Source organism: Athene cunicularia (assembly GCF_003259725.1).
Source record: "Athene cunicularia isolate RWA chromosome 4 unlocalized genomic scaffold, athCun1 chr4_part3, whole genome shotgun sequence".
NCBI lineage: Eukaryota > Metazoa > Chordata > Aves > Strigiformes > Strigidae > Athene > Athene cunicularia.
Window position 1 is genome coordinate 674024 of NW_020799100.1, and position 24399 is coordinate 698422.

General features: G+C 52.3%; 2 protein-coding genes and 1 long non-coding RNA gene across 10 annotated transcripts in view; 2 read left to right on the forward strand and 1 right to left on the reverse strand.

The window, feature by feature from the left end:
- LOC113480017 (fetal and adult testis-expressed transcript protein homolog) overlaps window positions 1-9467 on the forward strand; it is a 9848-nt gene extending 381 nt beyond the window's left edge. For 3 of the 8 annotated variants that reach the window (XM_026848534.1, XM_026848535.1, XM_026848540.1), the window contains exons 2-6: window positions 2764-2995; window positions 3556-3722; window positions 4458-4546; window positions 8282-8360; window positions 9223-9467. In XM_026848534.1, the coding sequence (XP_026704335.1) occupies window positions 2764-2995; window positions 3556-3722; window positions 4458-4546; window positions 8282-8360; window positions 9223-9354 (699 nt within the window). In that variant the 3' untranslated portion in view covers window positions 9355-9467. Of the gene's footprint in view, window positions 1-15; window positions 44-783; window positions 1045-2691; window positions 2996-3555; window positions 3723-4457; window positions 4547-8281; window positions 8361-9222 lie in introns of those variants that run through there. The other 5 variants (XM_026848537.1, XM_026848536.1, XM_026848539.1 and 2 more) reach the window with 4 other exon arrangements.
- A 1681-nt stretch (window positions 9468-11148) lies between these two features.
- Window positions 11149-12166, reverse strand: LOC113480022. The gene is made up of 2 exons (XR_003398415.1): window positions 11292-12166; window positions 11149-11239 (listed from the first exon to the last, which is right to left on the reverse strand). It is a non-coding gene; the product is annotated as an uncharacterized LOC113480022 (long non-coding RNA).
- A 227-nt stretch (window positions 12167-12393) lies between these two features.
- On the forward strand, window positions 12394-21385 carry CNGA2 (cyclic nucleotide gated channel alpha 2). Its single transcript, XM_026848531.1, has 6 exons — window positions 12394-14651; window positions 14807-14914; window positions 15433-15603; window positions 17985-18092; window positions 18524-18630; window positions 19322-21385. Exons 1-6 carry the CDS (start codon window positions 14371-14373, stop codon window positions 20743-20745), a joined length of 2199 nt encoding a protein of 732 aa, XP_026704332.1. The 5' UTR covers window positions 12394-14370; the 3' UTR covers window positions 20746-21385.
- Window positions 21386-24399: the final 3014 nt, after the last annotated feature.

Below are 24399 nucleotides of genomic sequence, written 5' to 3' on the forward strand. Positions count from 1 at the left end.
GCCTCCATTCCTCTGCTCTTGGGGAGCTGCAGCAGTTTCACAGGTGATTAGACAATGAACCGATCTGCCCTCTCCAGATTTACTGTTACTAATATATGCCGGTTTCCCAGAGCACAGGCTGAGGAAACGACACAAGGTGTTTGCTCCTCCAAAGCACCAAAATGTGAAGGAGAAACCTGGTTTTCTTCGGTTCTGGACCGTGGGGCTGGGTTTCGGGTGCAGGTTTCTCCTGTGGCACTGACACGCTTTGGGACTGTCCCAGGACTTGTCCCACTCCCGAGAGGGGGGTTCCTGCAAAAATCCACCTTCTTTGAGGTTCTGGGGAGAAGCAGGGTGCATGTGTGTTGTGACACCCGTGGGTTGGTGTCACCCCTGCCAGTGTTGGGTCTGGGCAGGGTGGTGGAGAAGGTGTGGGGCAGCAGGGGGGGTGCTGAGCCCCCCGACAACCCATCTCCGGCAGCACCTCTGTGGCAGACCCAGTTGCAGAGTTGGGGATCTCATCTCTGCGCGTCTGGAAGCAGCAAATCGCCGCCGCAGATTTCTGTCTGTTTAATTAAAAGGTTTTTAATGACGGAGGAGTAGAGAGCAGCATGAGGCAGGTGATACTGGAAGTGCTGGTTATTGCAGACCAGTTCTGCAAGTTCTGCCGCCCTCGTGTACCCGTGTTACAGGGCCCAGCCGCTGCAGGGGATGGAATCGGGGGCTGTGTCCCACCTGGTCCTTTGGCCTTCAGGAGATGGAGCTGCTTCCCTCTGCTCCTCTCACCTGGGTGATATCCCAGGGGGTGGCAGGGGGCTGGGGCAGGCGAGAGGGCCAAGAGCACCCAGGAAAGCAGCAGTGAGGGTGGCGGTGGGCAGCCCTGGCCTGGTGTGGCCTGGAAACGCAGCGTCACAGCCCTCGCTGCTAAATATAGTCCCCAGACAGGATCACAGAAGGCAGGGCCCCTGCATGCTCTCACTCACTTGCCTCCTCCCATTTTCCCTGCTTGAGCTTTGAAGAGGAAAACCTCTCCGTCCTCTGGCTGTTTGTGCTGTGCTGGAGCAGGTGGGGGCACCTTAGGGTGGAGACTTTGACCTGGAAGCAAAAAGGGACCATTTTGGGCATGGTGAGCTCAGTGTGTTGTCTGAAAAGTGGATTCATCGCCCGGTGTGCAATAGGTCAATAATCACACACTCGGGAGAGACATTGCTTATTTATTTCAGGGTTGCCCAAGCCTCGGTGCTTGGTCATTTCCCACAAATCAAGCACACTAACAGACTTTTCACGCTGTATTTATACACAAAACTTGCTGAGTTAGTGATTTTCCAAGCCCATCCTTTCTAGGATGATTGGTTAGTAATTTACATACAATTATATTACTGCTGATACAATACTTCTACTACTATACATGCTCAGGGGAAGGGTCTTCACCCGGGCAAGGGTCTTCTTGACCCATAGGCATGACTTTTAGTATTATAATGCGGGTAGTTCAGCCAAGGATAGGTGGACCTTGGGTTTGTTTGCCAAGTTGTCAATGTACCCTCTGCAAGGTCTCATGGCTCCGGCTGTCTTTGCTTGGAGGAGGCTATCTCCTTGTTCTGTTGATTTGGGATGCCTGTCGCTTCAACATACACAAAGAACATGTTTCTTGACCTAAGCATAATGTTGCTGCATTTGTTCTAAAGGTTTAACCTTCAAGAAAAGGGCGGCAGCAAGGAGTGTGCAGCGGGGCTGTGCATGCACGTGGCGTGTCTGGGATGTTGGGGCAGCACTGGGGTCTGGCTGGGGTCCGCCAGCCTTGGCAGCCTTTGCTTGTTGGGGTTTTCTCCTTGACTGTAGCTTTTAGAGAAAGAACAGAGTGCATATGCAGGGAGCCAGGAAGGTGTTTTGGGCAGCTCCTCTCCCAAAAAATGTAGGTTGTTTGCCCTCTGCTCACATCACTCAGTGAAAGCGTTGGGACATTGGACCCCAGAGCACTTCTGAAAGCCCTGGGACTTGGCCATGGGTAAACCGAGGCACAGGGCAGTTGTCCATCCTGAGCAGCTGCAAAGCCCCAGACAGCACCTATGTCCCATGTTCTGCTCCTACTGTTGGCTGCCCCAGGAGCAGTGAGAGCTGGAGACTGTCCCTCCTCAGTGCTGGTCCCCCCAATGGAGCTGCTGTGTGCTTTTCCTTCCCCTCCCAGAGGATGCTTCAGCATCTGGCAGCTCTGCTCAGGGAAAAGTCCATCTTGTTCAGTGTGGTGTGGGTCCCTGGAGGAGATGGGTGCTGGGTTGGGTGGGGAGAGTGTGCAGAGAAAGTCTAGTGCTCACTTTTTCCTGTGGTAACCTGGAATCTTGTCACAAAACATGTGCTTTGTTTTTAGAAAACCTAATTTTTCCTGGAAGGTGTATGAACGTGAAAATGTGCTCCCAGCCCTCCTGCCTTTACTTTTGGATGGAAAATAATAATTTTTTCACTATTTTTTAGGGTATGCTTAACTCCTCCCACAGGTGGGCTGAATTATTGCCCTTTCCTTGCTATCAATGGAAGAAATAGGTGCTTTGCTCCCAGGACACGTAGCTTTCTTCTTTCTCACCCTGCCAGACAGGAGCTCCCACCTGCAGTGGCCCTGTGGGACAGCCCGTTATCTGGGACAACTCTGTGTCTGTCTTTTGGGTTGTTTCTGCCTTATTTTAGCTCTCTTATAGAACACGCGTTGTCCCTGTCCAGGTGCCAGTTTGGAAGAGCTGCTTGCTACCACTTTCGCTCAGCTTTTTTTTTTTTTTTTTCCTCTGTGTGAAGCCCAGAGTGCTAAGCAATCTGAGGAAATCAAAAAAGATGTGGCCATTTTGGGGACTGGACTTGAACCGAGCCCGCTGTGACCTGCTCTTCACAGAAGCCATCAATCAGAGGATGCAGGTTCCCAACAGGCTGAAGGTAGCAGATAGCTCCAGTCCTGGGGATGAGGAGCCAGTGACAGAGGATGTCCCTCCTTCCTTTCGGATGCACATCCCTGATAGGATTTCTCTTGCAGGTAATGTCCTGGGTTGTCTTTTGGGGTGGCTGAAGGTTGGTGGGACTCTACAACATTCTAGAGACTAGGATCCCTTTATAAAATCCCCAGTGGTTTGCCTTGCAAGAGGAGAGAACAGGGGCAGGTATTGCAGTCAGCTTTCTTCTTGAAGGCAGGACAGGATGGTGTGGAGATGCTTGGGGAGGGGTGGGAAAAGGTGACTAACAGAAGGCAGGATGGGCCTTAGTTCCAAAAGGAGAGGAGCAAAATGTGAAGGCATCTCCCTTCACATTACTTACCTCATGGCTTTGGTAGGCTCCCTGCTTTGGGATGCACAGACATATGGCCCTGTCTCTTTGAAAAACAGCTCTGAAACCTGCTTTCCTGGAGCAGTGTGTCCAGTTGCTTTCCAGTCCATGCCCCTCCAGGCTCTCCTGCCTCTCACACCTGTGGGACATGTTTTTTTGATATATGGCTGGTACTAGACATAGGGTTGGCTTTCCTACATGGGTGGATCTTTCTTCTCTCCTGTACTGAGGGCATTCAGGTTGGTTTAATTCTTCCCTCTCTCCTCTCTGTAGAAATATCAGATGCCAGTTTGAGGCCCATCCTGTTGAACCAGCAAAGGAAGGTCCCCTCTCTCATGGTGCACATGTCCCCAGACTCCTCTGCACAGCCCACCTGCCTTGGGGAGCTCCCTTTTCTGCATGGAGCCAGCAGACCAAGCTCCCAGAAACGCAAACGATCGGTACTGTACTGAGAGCAGACGGGGTTGCCTGTGATGGGAAGGGGGAGCAATCCCACTGTTGGGTTTCTCCAGAGGTCTGTTACCAGCCCAAGCCAAAATTCATCTTCCAGAGTACTACCTCCTCCTAGGAGGTGGTGGGATCTCTTTCTGTCCCATGACCAGTACACACCTGTGTGCTGGGACATTGATTCAGCCAGAACTTTTACTGCATTTTTGTGAGCTGGAGGTAGGCTGAAGTAGGTGCAGTCCCCGCCCAACCTCCTTCTGCTACTTTTGAAATCCCTTTTCAACCACTGTTTCTCTTGGATGAAGTACGAGATGGAGCTGTTTCATCACTGTAGCATAAAGAGTTTTGGTGTCAGAGCTGAAAGCAGATTTTAACCTTGTGTGAAACTAATTCAAAGAGAGGCCCCTGACATGGGCAGGCAAAGGCTTGAGTTTGGCTGCTGGAGCTGCTGATCTGCATTCTCAAGTGTTTTCACCTCCCTGATATTCTAGAGCTGTTCCCAGATACTTTGTGTGGAGGATTTTTGATCTGAATAGAGATCAGATCAGCAGGCTCCTTGCTGATCTTGCAGGGTCACCCTGCTCTGAGCGTGTCTCTCCACCCTCCCTAGTGTCAGATCCTGCCACTGACCTTCCCCACGCTGATGGGCTCCTGGCACTGCAGACCACGGGCTGGGCTCGCCCTGTACAGGGTCTCTGTGCTCACACGGTTGTGTTTGATGCCAACAGGGCCATCACAGTAGCAGGTCACGGCGGGAGAGAACTCCAAGTGACTGTGTCCAGCTGGCCTTGCGGAGCCCAGGCCAGCACCATGAGCGGTGAGCATGAACCTGGAGCTGCCTGGGGTGGGGGGATCAGCATCTCCTGTTGTCTGTGCTGCTTTGATATTCTCTGGTGTCGGTGCCTCGAGGTGGGAGGGTATCCAGGTCGGGTCAAGGCAATGCCTTGCAAGTCCTGTTCTTGCACAAGAGGAATGTGGCTCCTGGTGTCAGAGAAGTTTGTGTCTGGCAGCGTTGAAGGCAGCTGCACTGATCCCCAGGGCGATGAGCTCTCTGCGGGGATGCACGTAGGAGACCACGTCCCCTCTCGCAGCGGGCTGGGCGTGCTGTTGCCTGGCTGTTGGGCCGAGAGGACCTCACAGCCTCTTCTGGCTTGTCCCAGCCTCTCCGGCTCTGTCCGTCCTCCTCCCAGTGCTTTGCAACATGGTCTTGTGCTCCAGCACCAGCATGGCAGAGTGCTGGGGCCTACGGGCAGGTGACCACTGGCAAATGAGGCACCAGGGCTTCACTGGGTTTCTACCAGGGTTGTTGAAACTTGCAGTGCCTTGCAGACAGGGTGGGCTAAGAGCATGCAGCTTTTCAGCTCTGTGAGCATAGCTTGTGAGCAGTAGCATGGTGATAATGATCCTGGGCTCTGGATTCTCTCCAGTGGAAAAATTATCTAATTTTTTAATTTAATCCCAGAACAGAGCCACCTTCCCCCTGAGAAGTCCAGGGTTGTCCTGTGTGGCAGGAGACCTGCCTTCTGCAACCCCTGTGAGAGCAGCTGGTGAAGGTCTGGTTATTTCACAGCCACAATTAGCTTCAGAGGAGTCATATAACTATCCTTGAGCCTGGGGGCTGCTGGAGGGGGTTCCCCCACCTGATGACACGGGTGTCTGGGTGCCGATGGCATTTCCCGGAGATGCTTGGAGCCGCTGAAGCGAGGAGGGGTGCTCCCAAATGCCAGGCTGTGCCTGTGCTGTATGAGGCCAGGAAATAACAGGCGTGATTCTGTGTGCACCCCAGGCCCGTGCGCAGTGCCCCGCTCCCCCCGCTCCCGGAGACGGGCAGGATCTACTCCATGCAGAACATCTTCCAGACCATGTACCTCCTGGGCCAGGTGCTCTTCCACCGTGTCCAGGACTCTCTGCAAGACCCAGCACCATCCAGGTGACTTTGGCTCGTCTTGAGCCACCTCCCTGCCGTTCTGCAAGGACTTGCCTTTGCCTTGCTGAGGCACGAGCTCTGATAACCACAGGCTGCACGGTGCAGGGGCAGGATGGTCCTGCATGGCCGCCCCAGGCTGTCCTCCTTGCCTGTCCTGTCTGCCAGCTCTGGGTGCCTGGCCCAGGAGTGCCCGGTGTAGGCAGTCTGGCTGCACCCTGCTAACCCAGCCCAGCTCGTGTCTCCTGCTTAGCTTAACACCAGGCACCCTGGGTGCTTGAATGCCACCTGTGACATTGCTGGGACTTCAGCTGCTCTTCACTGCTAAGCAAGTGCTAATTTTTATGTGTTCCTTGGTGGCTTGATGGGGAGAAATGTGTGAAGGAATCAAAATCCAGAACAGATGGCTTGACCCAGGTCCTGCCCCTGAGACACCCTCTCCTTCAGGCTTCCAGCACCCTTGGCTGTATCTTGGGCACTCTTAATTAACCTTTTCCAACTGGCTGCTCCAAGTTACTCATCCCGTAGCCAATGCCTCTGGCCTGGGTGCAGTGTGCCTGCATGCTTGCTGGAGCAGGTATGCAGTGACCTCAATCTCTCTGGATATGCTGGAGCAACTGTCTCCACCGTGCTCTTATCTGTGCAAGTGTAGTAAATTCAACATGTTCAAAGACCTCACTGCAGCCTTAAGGTGTCCCCACTGCTCTAAGACTGCTGAGCACCCAGAGGTACATCTAAATACTTCTAATTCTCCTTGAGCAAAGCCTCCAGGCAGAAAGGGAGGAGAGTGAGCATCCATCATCCCTGCCATCGGTGGCATATCCTGCCCTCCCTCCCCAGCTGGCGCGGAGGTGCAGGCAGCAGAGCTGGCTTCTGTCTGCGGACGGTGCAAAGTGATGTCCCTGCTTTTAACCACAGTAGGCTGACTGTCTTCAAATGTCACTTTGTTTTTTTTAAAAAACAAAATCTGGGCATGCCAACAGACCTGATTAGTGGCTATGTAAGACCATCTCCCTCCTCCCATCAGGAGCAGAGGAGGTTTTGGCCGTGGTACGACGGGAGGTGGTAGCTTGTGGAGCTGCTGTACTGCAGGGGGTTGAGTCTGGGGCCTCTGCCCAGGGCTCGGGCTCGCTTTGAAGCCAGCCACCTTGAAACACCTTTTCTTGGTACTTTGCATCACTTCAGATGCATTCGGTAGCTCTTCAGCATGACAACTTTCTACACCTATGAAACAATAAAAATTAAAAAATGAATGAGCTGACTTGTTTATCCTGTAATTTTAGTAAAGAAAAGTCTGGTCTCGCACAGAGATGAGTATTTGTCTGACACTGACCTCTTGAAAAGTATGAGTTACTGGAAAGTAATTTCTAGTCTCTAAAGGGTGTTCCACCTGTATCAACTGGGATTTTTCAGTCAAAAGCTGCAGGATGTGTCCTTTTTTAATGGCTCTGTGCTGGGGGAAATTGGATTTTCTTTTTGTTGTGAATTTCATTTTACAGCCTGGCTACATTACATAGAGGTATTATCTCACAAATGTGTTTTCAGACAGAGATTCAGTGAATCTCCATGTGCTGCTCTGGCTTGTCTTCAGCAAGATCAACAACATGTTGCAAACAGGAATAAATACCCTCTCCTCCCCAAGGTCTCTGAAGGAGCTGTGTTAGACACTCGTTAGCCCGTATGGTATCCACGAGTGCCCATGCGAGTTACTGGTGTGCCTAGGGGAGTTTTGGTTATAGAAGAACTGATGTAGAGCCAGCCTATGTTGATGGGAGTAACAGACCGAATGTGGCAATTTTGTTTTTTCTCATGTGGACCTACTTTGTTTTGTGGGTCGGTGCTGTGGGCCCTGCAGCACGGCTCCAGGGGATGCCCTGCAGATCCGTGGTCTGTGTGTTGCCTCTGCCAGTGCAGCAGCTAACCCCAGTGGTGGCCCTCTTGTTTCCAGGGATGGAAGAAAGTGGTGCGTGCTTGGGTTGCTTATGTTTCCCGTTGCAGGTAAAATTTGCTATAAGAGCAAAAAGTGATACTTTTTTTGTCAGGGGGAGCAGGGAAAGTGAGCTTGTGGTTTCTGGAGATACTGGAGAGGAACAATTCCTTGTCTCAGCAAACACAGGACCCTTTTCTGCTGGCTGACGCACTTGCTCAGATGATAGTTCCCCCCAGTTGATGGCCACTTCCCACCAGCGGGATCCTCACCTGCTGATGTAAATGAGATCATCCCTCCATTTCAGCACTGGGCCTGTGATACTTATTTACCTGACTGGCTCTAAAGAAGGTTTATCCAACCCTCAATGAATTCCTCTGACTATAGAGAATGGATGCTTGGTAAATATGTTTTTTCTCTGTTGGACCTCTAAAGAAATACAAGCATGTGTTTTCCCTGTTGTCTGTCATGGCATGTTTTGTTGTGATCACTGTGGGTGGACGGGTATAAATAGGCACAATGGGGGTTAAGAAGAGATACTGTGCAGGTGCTGTTTCCTCTCTCCTGGTGTCCAGCATGTCCTGGGCACACACATGTTACCTGCATGGCTTGGCTCCCTGTGACAGTGCTGTGTGTACGGGATGGCAGTTGCACCTCTCGAGCAGTGTTTGTCCGTCTGCATCTTTGTTTTTCTTCCCCAGCTCCCAGGAGGCTGGCCCAGCTCCAGAGAGTGCCTTGGAGGAGGTCGAGGCGGCTGAGATGGCAACAATGAGAAAGCAGGTGAGATGGAGTGAAGGGCTGCAAACGTTTCCTGGGAAAGCCATAGGAGGGTGGATGAGGAGGCTCCAGGGATCTGTTGCTCAGTCCTGATGGGCTGGTGCTGCCAAGCTGGTCCTGACTGATGCTGCTAATAGAGAACTAGGCGGGGACTTACATGTGTGTTGACCCATCAAGCTCCTACCCTGAGGAGCTGTAGGGCTACAGGAGACAGCCAGACCCCTCCATCTGCTGGCAGTAAAGGACTCAGATGCTGTTCTGATGGGAAGGAGCTTTTCTTAAAGCGTCTGCTCAGGAGCTGAGTTACTGCTGCTAATTCTCCCACACAAAGATAGCTGCTGGGGGCTGGAGCACCCCCCTGTGAGGACAGGCTGAGAGGGTTGGGGGGTTCAGCTGGAGAAGAGAAGGCTCCGGGGAGACCTTAGAGGGGCCTCCCAGGACTGAAAAGGGCTACAGGAAAGGGGGGAGGGCGTGATCAGGAGGGTAGGGATAAACTGACAGAGGGGAGATTCACATTAGTTATACAGAAGAAATGCTCTACTGTGAGGGTGGTGAGACACAGGTTGCCCAGAGAAGCCGTGGCTGCCCCCTCCCTGGAAGGGTTCAAGGCCAGGTTGGATGGGGCTTTGGGCAACCTGGGCTAGTGGAAGGTGATCCTGCCCATGGCAGAGGGGTTGGAACTAGATGATCTTTAAGGTCCCTTCCAACCCAAACCATTCTAGGATTCTATGCTGCTCTAGAAAAGGACCTGAAGGAGACAGCAGATCCCATCCTTCCATCCCTTGCTGTCCCATGGCTCTGGGATGCAGCCAGTGTGCTGCACTTTGCTGCAGGGCTGACAGCAGCCCCACTGCTTCCTTTGCAGTTGATGAGGATCTCGGGGAGGCTTCGCGTGCTGGAGGAGCAGTGCAACACCTGGCGACAGAAGGAGGCTCTGGTCTACTCTGTGCTGATCTCTGCCTGTCTCATCAACACGTGGCTCTGGCTGAGGAGATGATTTTTCATGCCCCAACCTCCCCTGGCCAACCCTGGCAGGGTGGCGGAGGGCAGGAGAGGATCCTTGCTTGTGAACTTGCGAACAGTAAAACTGTGTGTTTCTTCTTAACTTGACCTGCTTTTTGCACTGTAGGCCCTTGGGGATCTGTGTCCTTTAGGCCCCGATTACACTGAAGGTGCCATCTCTCTCCCATGCTCTAACAGCAGAGGGGGGTGAGGGAAACGACGAAGCTGGACCTGGTACCACAGCCACTGGAGATGGGTGTCAGGGAGGGGTGGGGTGCAAGGAGTATGACCCAGCAGGTGTGACCCCTGGGCTGGGCTGTGGTTGCAAATGCTCTGTGTACACTAGCAAGCCCCTTGTGCGTTTGATGGGGTCAGCACCTGTGTGGGAAGCTGCTGTGAAGAGCCCAGGTCTCCTAAGAAAATGGAGGTCTCCATCCTGCACAAAGCAATGGGAGACCCTCTGGCCCTGCCTGCCAGAGGAGATGCAAAACCAAGGCATCAGGTGTCTGCAGACATGGGGTCCTGTTAGTCTTAGACTGTGATGGGCCCAGTTACTTGATCACTTTCCAGTTAGGATAACTCAAGTCTGACCCCATAAAGGTCCTCAGCCAACTGCTGTTGCATCTGTTCCTCATCTTCCACCCCAAAAGCTTGTGTAGAGTGGTTAAGAGTTTTTAAACTGCTGGTGGGTTTTCTCTTCTTCCTTGTGCCACTGCTCTTTGGTGGAAGTAGTACTTCCAGTTCTCACGTGCCACAGCCCCTGCACTACAGGATATGGAGCTGGAGGAGCCGGGAGCTCCCACCCCTGCAGCTGCTGCTAAGCCACCATCTCCTTGGCTCCCACCCTGCTCGAAGCAGTTCAGCAGCGGTTTCACAAATGTTCAGATCCAAAGTGACTGTAAGAGTGTTTCTGAGGTCTGGGTTTATCTGGGAGCTTGGCTCTTTCCCAGAGAGATTTAAATGGGAAACCTCCCCGTGGTGAGTCTCTGGATTATAAAACCTTGTACCAACAGTGACAGCACCAGACAGGCCGTGGGAAATTGCCCATTTGGGCAGCAGTAGATATTTGTTAGGTTGCCAGTGCCAGAGGGCAGGATCGCTCCCAGGTTTGCTGCCAAACTGTAACTTCAGTGACAGTGCAAGAACACAGGTGAGGGGAATTCTTGGCCCAGATGCTCTTCAGCTAAAACCAAGCCCAGTTCAACAGCCTTGCTGTTTCTCTCCTTCTGTGGAGTTTACTAACACTTGGCTCTGAGGTGACTTTGAGATGCTCTTGGTGGTTCATCTAGCACATCTGCTGGAGTTGTGCTTGCAGGCTCTGGGGTTTTTGGCAGGGCTTAACAGGACCTCTCTATTCCACTTATAAGTAATTGTAGCTGGATCTGCAGGTCATCCAGATGTCCCAACAGATTATTTACAGACAGGGATGCTCGGGTGTTTTCTGCCTGCAACTGCATCAAGCATCTGTGACTGTAAATCTGGCAGCTGGACATTGACTAATAAATAACTGTCCCACGAGTAATTGCAGGTCTGAACCTGTGCCCGATAGCTGAGCAGAGGAGAGCACAGATTTATTGCAGAAGAGAGCCAGGATGGTGAGGTGGGCTTGCCGTGCCGTGGCAGGGTGTCTCTGAGGGATGGGAGCACTGGTGCAGAGGCGGTTCCTGTGGCTGGTGGCTTAGGGACATGGTCAGGATTACCGGGGGACCTTACACAATGGGTCTGTATAAGGAGGCTGCTGCTGTGTGACTCGTGCCAGGTGAGTAGGTAAATTGTTCGGCTGATTATCTCTGAGAGGTACAAACATGTTTTGGAGGAAGTTTGTGGTTTGGGTTGTTTTTTTTTTTTAATTTAGCTGTATTTAGGGTGAGAAGGGTTGACTGGATGATCTTCAAGGTCTTTTCCAACCTAGATGATTCTGTGATTCTGTACCACTCTGGGGGGACACATCATGTTCAAAGTGTGGATTGAAGATGTTTGAAGGAGAGGGGATCAAACTGTATGTGTTCTCAAAGGCTAATTATTGGCAGGTTGTGGGGGATACAATGTGACTTTTACGTAAGGCATAAATCCTGGTGTGAATCTGGAAACACTGACCCATAGAATGCATATTTTAATAAACTGTGTGTGTTCTGGACGTGTTTCTTCTACCAGCTGTGGAGTCTGGTCCTTCTATCCCAGTGGATGGGAATAGGTAAGGTTTATTTCCGCGGCAGCAGGACCCTGACCCGGTGCTGGATGTCTCAGCCACACATGCTTATTTAATCAGATGCTGGATTTCTGCCCTCTATAGCTACCAGGCCATTTGGCCAACTGGTGTAAAACACACATGCCAGCTGCCATGCCTGGGGGAGGACCTGGAGGAGGAGAGTTTCTGGTTAATTCTGTCCCTGTTAGGGTGCAATACTTTTATTTATTTCCTTTCTCTCTCCCTGCCACCTCTTCTTGGCTTTTCTTTGTCCCAGGGCAGCACACGTGGCAGGGCTGGGTGTCTCCTAGGTCACTGCCACAATGACATGCACAGAAAATAGTGTCTTGTGCAATATGGTGCTTGAGCGAGCTGTGAGGGAGCTGCTCCTGGGGTTCCCATGTTGCTTTTGAAGGCAGCTGCAGGCAGGGAGCAAAAGGAGAGGTGGAAGGGGGACATGCTGCTGCAGTGCTGCTGCTCTGTGATCTGTCCCCAGTGTTGGGGTCTGTGGCATGGAGACAAAAGCAGGGTGACGTGTCCCTTGCTGCTGGGTGCTCACCCAGGAGGCACCCAATGCCGCCAGCAGCCCTGGCCAAGACTGCAGAATTCTCATTTCTTCCTTCAGGCTCCCTGCTGTCCTGGATTTCAGCAAGATCAGAACAGGTGGAATTTAAGGCTTTGAAGAAAAAAAAAAAAAAAAAAAGGTAAACCTTTGATAACGAAGGGACTCCCAGTGCTGGTGCTTCCAGATCAGCCCTGCACACAGGGCAGGGCTCCTTGCGCATGGCAGGGACTGATCCAGCCTCAGCCACTGCAAGGGGAGGAAGGGGGTAAAAAGTACCCTCTTCCCTATTGCCTTGGGGATGCAAATTCTTTGTTAACCCATTATTAGAATGGCTTTGTGAGTAAAATATGATGGCAGAAATTGGTGAAAGATGCATTTTGTGATCATCTTCAAACTCTAAGCTCTCTTTGCTGGGACTCCAGAGCAGCACATCTGATCTTGTGCTCCCTAAGTGTGAGAAGAGGTATCTGGATGGGAGGATGTTAAAATGTGGCTACTTCTGCAAATTCTCCATCGTAGCTGTAGTTGTGGCACAGCCTATTAAGCAGGGAAAAAGTCACCCGCTTTGTTTTTCCCTAGGGCAGAGGGCTGGGAGGGGAGCAGGAGCAGGCAGCCTGGGCGACAATCCCAGTATGTGACCTGGTGTGGCAGGACCTGAGCCTGGCTGGGGTCTGCTGGCTGTGCCTGTCCCTGGGTGGGCAGTGACCCTTCCCCAGGGTTTGCTGGGGACTGGGGAGCCGCCAGACCCAGAGCTGCTCAGGATGGCCACTGAGGAGGTGAAGTGTGAGTAGGAAAATGGATCATCTCTGAGCAGCACATTCCCCTCCTCCCCTTTCATCCCCCAGACACAAAGCTGGCTGCTATGAACTCCTCTGAAGTGCGCCCTGCTGCTCAGGGCATCAAGGATGCTCAGGGGATGGGCTGCTGGAGTGACGGGGACAGACGCACGCGTGTGCATCCTCCCTGCACGCCGCGGGGGCCCCTCTGCCGCTGCCAGGCTGCTGCCCAGCCACCTTACCTGCTTCTCTGCTTGGGCAGGGGAGAAAGGCAGGAGTGCTCGCTTTGCTTTGCAGCTCAACGCGTGCTTTAAAAACCTGCGTGCTTTAAAAACCTGTGTGCTCTGGAGACAGCCCAGAAGGCTCCTGGGGGAGGGATACTCCCCAGCCACCCCTGCTAGCCTGCGTTAGGCAGCAGACAGATGTTGAAGGCTTCGGGGGACACCAGGCTCGTAAGTGGACAGTGGTGGCTTCTCAGCAGCAGCTCTGCTGCCCTGGGGAGGTGGCTTGCCTGGGTGTGGACAGCTGTCCCTGTGTGTGCAGCGTGGACGTTGTCTTTGGTGTGTGTTGGCAGAGGTGTACAAGGCATCGCCTTCCTGCGAGCAGAGCCTCGGCCATGGGCTGCACCATGTGAGAGCACAAGCGTGTCACCCCCAGGAACCTGCCTCACCTGTGCGCTGTGGGTATGGAGGGTGCACTGTGCCCCGGCGGGTGGCCAGGGTGGGAATATGTGGTCTAGGTAGAGCTGGGTGATATGCCCGGGCGCTTTTGTGTCCATGCAGGTGCAAGTCTGTGTTGCCATGAGGTGCATTTACACGGTGTGGCCTGTTCTGGGGTGGAACAGAATACTGAGGGCTGCACATCTGGGGCTGGGCAAGCCCCATGGGCATCTCTTGCTTTTTAGATAAATAAAATCCAGTGAAATCACAGACTTAACAGCTCAGCAGCCTCCATGTGTTAATGTAAGGTCTTGTCTTCTGCTCTCTGAAACCAGATGGTCACTCCTGCCAGCAGGAACTTCGGCAAGGCTCTTTTTAAATAGCAAACCTTAATTTCCAATGCAGGGGCAATTTTTGCAGTGATGAGATGTGGGGCTTGTTGGGCAGGTCACCAGTAGGTCGCTGTGCCCTAGGGAAGAAGGGTGGTTGCTTGGGTACAAACACCCTTCTATGTGCAAAGTCTACCTTGTGCTGCTGCACAACAGCATCTCCCTGCCAGGGCTGGCTTTGCACTTACATCCCTTACAAGTGTATTTTCTTGTCCCTGGGCAGGCAGCGGTGCTGAGAGTGCCGTGGACTTGTCATGGGACTCGTTGTTATGGCACGGCTCGCTGGGGATGCTGTTGTCTCAGCAATGGCCAAAGAGCCTGAACAACGAGGAGAGCATCTTTTGTGGGCCACGGACAGATGTGGGATTTCTTGGGGAGGGTGGAATGCTCTGCAGGACTCTTACAGCAGCATCAGTGATGGCTGGTGGTAGAAAATGTGGGATGGGCACATCCCATGGGGTTTGACCGTCTCTTCCTGTGCTGTGCTGTATCTCTGCGTTCAAACAGTGGGATGTGCCCTGCATGGCTCTTCCTGTGGCATTTTTCTGCTCTTTGCAGGTCTCTGGGGCAGGGTGTGTGCCTGTGGTCTCCTCACAGAGAGGATGACATCCAAGAGTAATGGTCTGCACAGCTCACCGGCCAACCACCACTCCAGCCCACCCGCCCAAGCCAGAGCGGAGGGTGACGTGGAGGAGACGGGGCTCAGCACGGGCAGGTCAGGCTGGCCCCTGGTTTGGTGGAGGGAGGCAGTGGTAGGGCAGGGGAGAGGGGTGTCTGCCAAGACCTGGCAGCTGCCCACATCCTCCAGTTCGCCTGGCAGGTGTCACGATGGCATGGTGTGGCAGTGACCTCACCTTTTCCCCACTGCAGGACCTGTTCAACCCAGGATGACCCCTCCTCAGAGCTGCAGAGAAGAGGTCCCCTGGATGGGGGTGAGCCAGCTGCCTCCGCTTTCCGAGGCAGGCAAGCCTTGGCCAGGTACCTGAGTGTTCTGTCTGCCCAGGGTGAGCCTGAGCCTTCTGTGCCTGGCTTTGACACTGGACACTTGCGTGGGGTCAGAATCCTCTCCTGCTGTATGGCATCCAAGGGCTGCAGGGACCAGTGTCTGGATGCTGCTCTGCATGACCCAGTGCCCGTGGAGGGGGCTGCAGGAGGGGATGACTCCATCACCTCTGGGCCTCAGGAGGGCTTGGGGGCTCCTCTCCCTTGCAGGCAGCCTCACACTGCCCCAGTCATCCACACATTCCTTATGTCCCTGTGGGAACGGCAGCAGGACTGAGGAAGGAGCTGTAGGACTCTGCCAGGGTGGACTCTCTTGCTCACATACTCTTGGTCCTACACCATCGCTACAAGGGTGTGGGGGAAAGGAAGTATTTGGGCTTGAGAAGGAGCTGTAAGAGTTTTTTCTCAGCTGTAGCTCTTCTTCTTGCTCTCCAGATTTTGCTTTCTCCTTGCTCCACAGACACCTCCTGACTCTGCCTCTTTCCCCTGTCCAGGATAGCCCGGCTGGTGCTGGTGCTGAGGGACTGGGCCAGCAAGAGCTTGCACGAGGAGCAGCAAAGGCCAGACCCCTTCCTTGAGCGTTTCCAGGGCCCCGAGCTCCAGACAGTGGCTGCAGGTGCTGACAATGATCTAGAGGACGTGGAGACCGAGGAGGAAATCGAAAAGTAGGGTCCCTTTCCTGTGGCCCCAGCTGTCTTTGGCCGGAGATCAGCTGTGCATGGTGCTTGGGGGCTCCCAGCAGTGATGGCTAATGGAGGCGGGTGGGAAAGGGAAAGGGGGAGGTGGGATGCAGTTGTGGGAAGGGTCCTCCCTGCCCTCTCCAGCCTCTGTCCTGGCAGGCAGCCTGGCTTTGCTGGGCTGTTACGCAGGCACACAGGACCTGGGAGTCCATCCCGGTGGAAAAGACCTGGCCTGTCCCTTACCTGTGGGATCTTCTCCCCCCTGCTGCATGCCCTGGAAGCAAACACACATTGCATGGCTCGTGACAGCTAGCAGGCCTCCCCATTTTCAGAGCAGTTCAACACTAGGGTTGGCATTTGGAGCCAGCCCTGAGTCTATAAGGAAATGCACCTCCAGCTTGTGCATATGAGGAGCTGGGGACAAGCTGAGGGGTGCGGGGGTTCCACCCAGGAGACCACAGCAAGCACAGATGCTTGGGATTTGCCAGTCTCATTCATCATCAGCAGTATGAAGGCAGATGAAGGGAATGCATTTGCTGCCCATTATCCCCCCCAGCCCAAGAGCAGACACCGTGACGGCAGCTTTCTGAAAAGGCTCTTTCAAATCCAGCCCTTTCATCTGCTCAGCTCATACTTCTCCTGGTGAAAAGCAATAACCTGGTTTTTCTTCTGCTGGCTAATTAAAGGGCAAAGCTCATGGACTACTCTGGACCCTAACATTATACATGGTAATTAAAACGCCAAGAAATAATTGTTTTCAGTAGGAGAAAAATATTGGAGCCTTGTATCTGGGTCTTTACTAGTCATGGAAGAAAACGTTCTGCCCTGTGAGGTTAAGGGGAGCTTGTTAATTATCAGAGGGAGCTGAAGCGTGCTGTGAAAGGGCTGCTCAGTGCCAGTGGACTCCTGGGGAGATGGTGGTAACTTCTGCTGGTTTCCAGGTCCTCAGCTTCACAAGTAAGAAGAGCCCCACGTCTGGTAACTCCGACTGTGAGCTGCTCTTCATGGCCGTGGGAGCCTCCACGGTTGGAGGTTTGAGTGCAAACCCTTTGGGAGGAAGCAGATGATTATAATCTCTTCCTGGGTTAACACAGAACCCTGGTTTTCCAGCCCTGGCCCCACAGTCAGTGTAATATCTGTGGCTCTGGCCACCTGCCGTGGGAAGCACTAGTGATCCAAAGCTGAAATTACAAATGTAATTAACACCGTTATTGACATTATTAGTGCTTGTGGGTGTTATAACAGCACCAGCTGGCTGCAGGTGAGTCAGTGCTTCCTGTGTGTTGATGCTGTATGTTCCAGGGAGCAGAGGGTCCTTTTCTCAAAAAACATTTAAATTGCAGTTTCCACACACTTTTAATGGGGAGGTTGGACCACCTGCTTGTCTGTGGCTGTACCCAGAGCAAACATGAAGGAGTGCTGCTGGGTTTGCCCTCAGTGCTGGTCCCCACTCTCCGGGCACCGCGGGTGCTGCTGCCTGTGCTGTGGGGAAGGAGCCTTCAAGGCAGAGGTTTTGCTTTTGAAGCTGTCAGAAGCAGGGAGGTAGGCATGGGGAATCTGTTGGCAAGGGGGTTGTTTTTTTCCTATTACTGGAGGGAGTTTTGCGTGTTCAAAAGCTGGAAGGGAGGGAAGAAAAGAGACGGAGTTTTGCCCCACCGGGCTGCAGCAGCTAAGCCTATCAGCCCAGCTGCAGCGTTTCTCTTCCTTGCCTTCTCCAGTGAGATCTGGCAACTGGAGCACACACATCTTATCTCAGAGTCCCAAGATGAGCAGGATCAAACACTTGGGAGCAGTTCAAAGGCTGGACCCAGGACTAAGCAGACTGCAGGCAGGCAGCTGAGAGCAGCACGGTGATGGCTGCCTTGCAGTGCCAACTGCCACCCCCCGGCTTGCTGCTCTGGGGTTTAGGCATCCCCTCCTGGTGCTCCCACTGATCTTCAGCACACTTTCCTTCCTGCTCTAATTAATCTTCTCTTAAAATATGTCTGGCACCAACCCATACCTCATCTGGGAGAGGCAGTGTCACGTAAAGAGAAGTTTTTTGATCACCTTCCATGTATCTGTTTCTGGCCCTGCACTGGGGGTGCTGTGTGCATCTGCTTTGCCTCGCCATCTTACAGTTTACTCTTCTGGAACATTACAGAGCCCCGTTTTGGGGATAAAGGAGTTTAAACAGTGCTGGACATTTTTGCTCAGCACTGCTGAGATTTGGTTTAGGATACAGACTGGCATTCAAGCTGCAGCTATGTTTGAGCCAGTCTAGTGCAAGGGATGAAGGGTGTGGCTCGATGGTTCCTTCCAACCCTATTGTCTATGTTTAGCCCTTTATTCATGCATTTCTAGCTCTGTTTTCTCTCTGCTTCCAGGAAGAAATGGAAGATCTTTGTGGTGGACCCTGCAGGAGACTGGTATTACCGTTGGCTGGCTGTCATCGCAGTTCCTGTCCTCTATAACTGGTGCTTGCTTGTAGCCAGGTGAGCTGGGAGGCTGTAGGGTCCCTGTCTCCTCTAATCCTCCTGTTCAGCTGGTTGTCATGGCTCAGTCAGGATCAGACAACTGGCACTGGTGCTACTGGGGCTGGTAGGAACCTAAAGGGAAGGGATTCCCCACTATCACTGTGACTTCTGCAGAGCATCTGTCCCCTGGCACCAGTTGGAAAGGACCATGAATTTGGGGTAAAGCTGCAAGGTGAATTTGGGAGGTGGTTTCAAGATGTTGCTTTACCTAGGTCAGAGGAGGGCAGATTTTTCAGAGAAGGGGATTTTAATTTCTAGAAGAGGTGCAAGTGGCCAAGCTTGGTTGTAGAGTTAAGGACCCTGAGAATCAGCCTATATTCATCTGTAATAGTTGGAGATGATAAGGAGATTTGTTGGTCTCACCACCCTATTTTATGACCTTCCTCCAGGGCTTGCTTCAGTGACCTGCAGAAGACCTACCTTGTCCTCTGGCTCGTGTTAGACTACATCTCAGACTTTATCTATGTTGGGGACATAGTGATCCACCTGCACACAGGTAAGCAGAAGCAGTATCCTTACTTGTCAGTGCTTTTATTTTTTCCCCTAAAAGTGGACATAAACTACAAGGGAGAGTTTTACTCCACTGCTGCATTAGGAAGGATTTTGTCTACCTTGGCAGTCACTAGTATGAAGCAGTCTCCAGAGAAAGAATCTAATTAAAAGATCTGAGAAACGGAGTAAGTTTCAGAATGAAAGATTAATCATCTCAGCTTTCAGCTTCACCTTTGAATAATTGTACAAAATTACGTGCATTACTATTAGTATTCGGGCATAGTTGCAGGTCTGTATCTCTGATTTTGCATCAGTTCAGCTAATGAATTATCTACACTGAAAAATGGTAGAATTTAATGTTCTCGGAACACAGCAGGTGGCTGTACGTTTTCTGTTGGAACTGCAATAATTCATGTTCTGGAGGACGGAAACCTCTGTGTCCCCATTTCTTTGTAGCAACAGACTGAATCCCTAAGTGATATCTTTAGGTGGCTTTTGCCAGATGAAGGGCTTGAGTGGTAACAAAAGCTTGTAAACTGAGTAGACCAGGTGGAACTGGTAAAATTTGGATGACTCTCTGTATATATGCTCGTATGTGCATGACATACCCTAAAATGTTTCTCAGAAGTGCATACAAAGCCTGCAGAAGAGCTGAACATAAGCCAAGATAATTCTATCATTTGCTTCTCTGTTAGGATTCTTGGAACAGGGCCTCCTGGTTAAGGACCTGAAGAAGTTACGGGATAACTACATCCACACCTTACAGTTCAAGCTGGATGTTCTCTCCATCATGCCCACAGACCTGGCATACTTTGCTGTGGGATTGCACTGCCCTGAATTGCGTTTCAACAGGCTGCTGCGCTTCTCCCGCATGTTTGAATTCTTTGATAGCACCGAGACCAGAACCAGCCACCCCAACATCTTCCGCATCAGTAACTTGGTTCTTTACATCCTGGTCATCATCCACTGGAATGCGTGCATTTATTATGCCATCTCCAAAGCCATAGGCTTTGGAGAGGACACCTGGGTCTATCCCAACATCACAGACCCTGAATATGGGTATCTGACCCGGGAGTACGTCTACTGCCTCTACTGGTCTACGCTGACTTTGACTACCATTGGAGAGACCCCTCCCCCTGTGCGTGATGAAGAGTACCTCTTTGTGATCTTTGATTTCCTCATTGGTGTCCTCATCTTTGCCACCATCGTGGGGAATGTGGGATCCATGATATCCAACATGAATGCCACCAGGGCAGAGTTCCAGGCAAAAGTTGATGCCATCAAACACTACATGCAGTTTCGCAAGGTGAGCAAAGACATGGAAACCAAAGTCATCAAGTGGTTTGACTACCTGTGGACCAACAAGAAGGCAGTAGATGAACGGGAAATCCTCAAGAATCTCCCTGATAAATTAAGGGCAGAGATTGCCATCAATGTTCACCTGGAGACACTGAAGAAAGTGAGGATTTTCCAGGACTGTGAGGCAGGTCTACTGGTGGAGCTGGTGCTGAAGCTTCGCCTTCAGGTGTTCAGCCCAGGGGATTATATTTGCCGGAAAGGAGACATTGGGAAAGAGATGTATATCATCAAGGAGGGGAAACTGGCTGTGGTGGGAGATGATGGAGTGACACAGTATGCTTTGCTCACTGCAGGAGGCTGCTTTGGTGAGATCAGCATCCTCAACATTAAAGGGAGCAAAATGGGCAACAGGCGCACAGCCAACATCCGTAGCTTGGGCTACTCTGATCTCTTCTGCCTGTCAAAGGAAGATCTTATGGAAGCAGTCACAGAGTATCCTGATGCTAGAAGGGTCTTGGAGGAGCGTGGCCGTGAGATTCTGATCAAGGAAGGGCTGCTGGATGAGTCAGCAGCAGAGGAAAGCAGGGAAGGGGAGAGCATGGAGGAGAAGCTGGACAGGCTGTCCCTGAGCCTGGACACACTGCACACCCACTTTGGCCGGCTCCTGGTGGAGTACAGCGATGCTCAAATGAAGCTCAAGCAGCGCATCACTGCTCTGGAGTTCAAGACGAGGCAGCAGGATCTGGAGGACTTCCTCTCTGATAGCTCAGACAGTCTGCTTGAGGATGAGGAGAAAGGTTTAACTGGTGGGACACAATGAGGGGATGCAGAGGTCAGATAGATGATGTCTGGCTGTGTGCTGGGACAGCATTTGCTATTTCACAAGGCATATCCTGTGGCTGCCTTGCCAGGGACTTCTCTTAGGTCCTTAACATTGCTGCTGCCACTGTCCTAATGGCAGCTCCTGACATGGCTCCAAATCAGGTGATTGTCTGTGCTCGTTTCTGTGGTGGGGTTTGGTAGCAGGGGAGGGGACCACAGCAGTGGCCACTGTGAGAAGCTTCTCTAAGCTTCCCCGGCTCCAAATCAGACCTGCCTTTGCACCAAGGCCAGGGCAATTAGTGCCAGTGGCTGTGCCTCTGTGATAACGTATTTAAGAGGGGGAAGCTGGGAGGAGAAGGTGGCGTTGTGAGATGTTATGAGAAGGACACTGCTGCAAACACTGAGGTTGGTGGAAAGAAGGAGGAGGAGGAAGGGGGGAAGTTGCACCAGAGCAAAGGCCCCCCCTGTATCCTGGTGGAGCAGAGGCCAACACGTGGCCTGTGGAGGACCCCACATCAGAGTAGGTGACTGCACCTGAAGAAGATGGGGACTTTATGGGAAGAAGCCCCCAGTGTTGTAGTTCAGCACTGGGAGTACTGCTACACATGGGGGTGACCCACACTGGAGCATCTTGGGAAGAGCTGTGGGAAGGACTCATGCCAGAGAAAGTTCATGCAGGACTGTCTTCTGTGAGAGGAACCCCATGCTGGAGCAGGGGAGAATGAGAAGTCATCACTCTGAGGGGGATGAAGTGGTGGGACTGACTGCAACCCCCATTCCCTGCCCCGTGCTCTGCTGGAGGGGAGGAGGTGGAGAGAGAAGAAATAAAACTGAGCCTGGGAAGAAGGAAGGGATGGGGGGAAAGTGTTTTTAAGATGTGGTTATACTTCTCACTGTCCTACTCTATCTATTAAGTGTTGTTGGTTTTAGCGTTTGAATTAAAGCAATGTTCTTTTTCTTCCCCTGACGAGTCTGTCTTTTGCCCATGACTATAATGGATGAACCACCCCTCCCTGTCCTTATCTCAGTTCCTGAGCCTTTTGCTTTATTTTCTCTTTCCCATTCCTGAGGGGAAGGGGTGAGTAAATGGCTGCCTGGTGCTCAGTTGCCCTCTGGGCTCAAACTACGACATTGTCCTAACTCCTCCACAGGCCTGTCCCATTTTTCATTGCCCTGATCTGAGACCCCTTGGACTTGGATCACTAAAAAGAGGAGAATGGCTAATGCCACTGCTAACATTTCCTTCCAGTTTCTGCAAAAGGTCTGTGCCTATCACACCTCCTTCCTCTTATTTGCCTTAATAGAAGGTGGGAGGTGACCCTTGCATGGAGGGGTGCCTGGCCGTGCTGACCTCCCTGCCATGTGCCACCTACCCATCCACACGGGGGCCAATGAGGAGACCGGCTTTGGGAAACACTGCATTCCTTGCAGGTAACAAAACCACCCCAATGAGAGACCAAAACGCAAGCCACATATTTACAAACACATTTTGGATTCAGCCTTTCTAATTAGGTAAATAATCTCCACTGAGTGTCTGTGGACACTCAGTCTGTACTGAGAGACTCCTTACCTGCAAGAGACCAAAACTCACTTAAGGCAGCCCAATCTATTATGTCTGCAAATGGGGAGGTTTTTCGGGGTCACTGTCACTCCCTGGGTCATCTCCACCACCCCCACTGAGGCTGGACATCTAGCTGTAAGGGCAAGTAGCTGCCATCCTCCTGCCTACCTCTCTTTTCCCTTCTGCTCTATTTGGTGCTGTCAAATGGCTCCTGGCATGGGCAGCTCTGTACCCCAAGCCCTGCACCTTTCTGGGGGATGGTGTTCCCCAGCCCTCTCGCTGCAGAGGCACCATGATTTCCGTTTGGGCTATGGATGTTTCAGATGTCAGGAACAATACAGTGGTAAAGGCTGTGGCTTGCTGGCCCAACAGTGCCCATTGTGCTACATGCAGAAGGAATACTGGAACTGTCTCTCTCTGCTATCTAAAGTCGACCAGATGTGCCAGGAAGGGTTTGACTAAAATGACACACTTTTAAGGAACAAAGCAGTGGTGGGACCCAACTGTGCCCATATTTGCTTTGCTGTGGGTAGCTCAGAGAGAGAACAGAACACATTTATTTTCTTAGGCAGGAGGTTTTCTTGTACTCAGCGGGAGTTTTGGGGCTTTGCAGGCCGAGTGTCTTCTGGAAGAGAAATGAGTGGCAGAGCCACAGGGACACATGTACGAGGATGAAAATGTGGCACCATCGAGTGTGTTGACAAAACCCTGCCAGGCTGTGCCGCAGCCCTGCGGGCTCCACTGTGCAAGCAGTGTGTTGGTGAGGCGTGAAAGTGCAGGAAAAGACACCAAAACCCTGCAAGCAACAGCAGCCTCAGCACGAGCAGTAATGCCACTCATGCCTAATGGTGCTGTGCAGGTGCTGGGACTGGGGGATGCAACCTCATTTCTGCCTTTTGTCACGTAGCTTGCCCTGACCCACGTGTGGGCATCTGGGACCTCCTGCTCCTGCCTGCTGGGCCTGTGAAGTGGGCTGGGGCTGGTTTCCAAGGTGGAAAACATTTGGTGAAAAAGATAATTTTGGAGGAATTCATGTTCTGGGTCAAATTCAGCCAATAGTTTGGCTAAAGTAATGGGATGACGCATGGGGAGGTATCACAGAATCGCAGAAGTGTCTCGGTTGGAAGAGCCCTTGAAGCTCCTCCAGCCCAACCATGACCCTCACCCTGACTGTTCCCAACTCCACCAGATCCCTCAGCCCTGAGTCAGCCCGACACTTCAACCCCTCCAGGGATGGGGACTCCCCCCCTGCCCTGGGCAGCCCATTCCAACGCCCAACAGCCCCTTCTGCACAGAAATCCTTCCTCAGAGCCAGCCTGACCCTGCCCTGGGCAGCTTGAGGCCATTCCCTCTTGTCCTGTTGCTTGTTCCTTGGCTCCAGAGACTCATCCCCCCTCTCTGCACCCTCCGGTCAGGGAGTTGCAGAGGGCCAGGAGGTCTCCCCTCAGCCTCCTCTTCTCCAGTCTGACCCCCCCCAGTTCCCCCAGCCGCTCCCCAGCAGACCTGTGCTCCAGACCCTGCCCCAGCTCCGTTGCCCTTCTCTGGACACACTCGAGTCATTCAATGTCCTTTTTGGGGTGAGGGGCCCAAAACTGAACCCAGTCACCGAGGTGTCCCTGCTGGCCACCAGAAGGTTCATAGTGGAAAGCTGAGGGCATTTGTTTGTCCTTTCTTCTACCTCCAACGCCAGACTGCCTCTCTTCATTTCGTATGAGAATTTTCCATTTATAAACAATGGCCTTGCTTTTGGGGATTGGTGGGGGAGGGAAGGTTAAATCACCAAAATTAGAATTTGGGCTAAGATAAGAAGTTTTTTCTTCTCTCTAAATTAAATTGTAGGGTTTCTGTTGTGGTGGGGTTTATTTTTAATTTTTTAAAAATTTTTTATTTAATTACTAAGATGATTTTGCTTGGAGCTGAAGTGGTTCCTGTCCCGCTTTTTCGTGTAACACGGAGTCCTGGCTCCCAGCTTTCCCCTGTCCGCGATTCATCGCTCCTGAATGTGGCGCTGGCTCTCTGCCGGCGGCGGGGCGCGGGCAGAGCCTCCCCCAGCCCAGCTCCGCCGGGGCAGCGGGGCCGGGAGGGACCCTC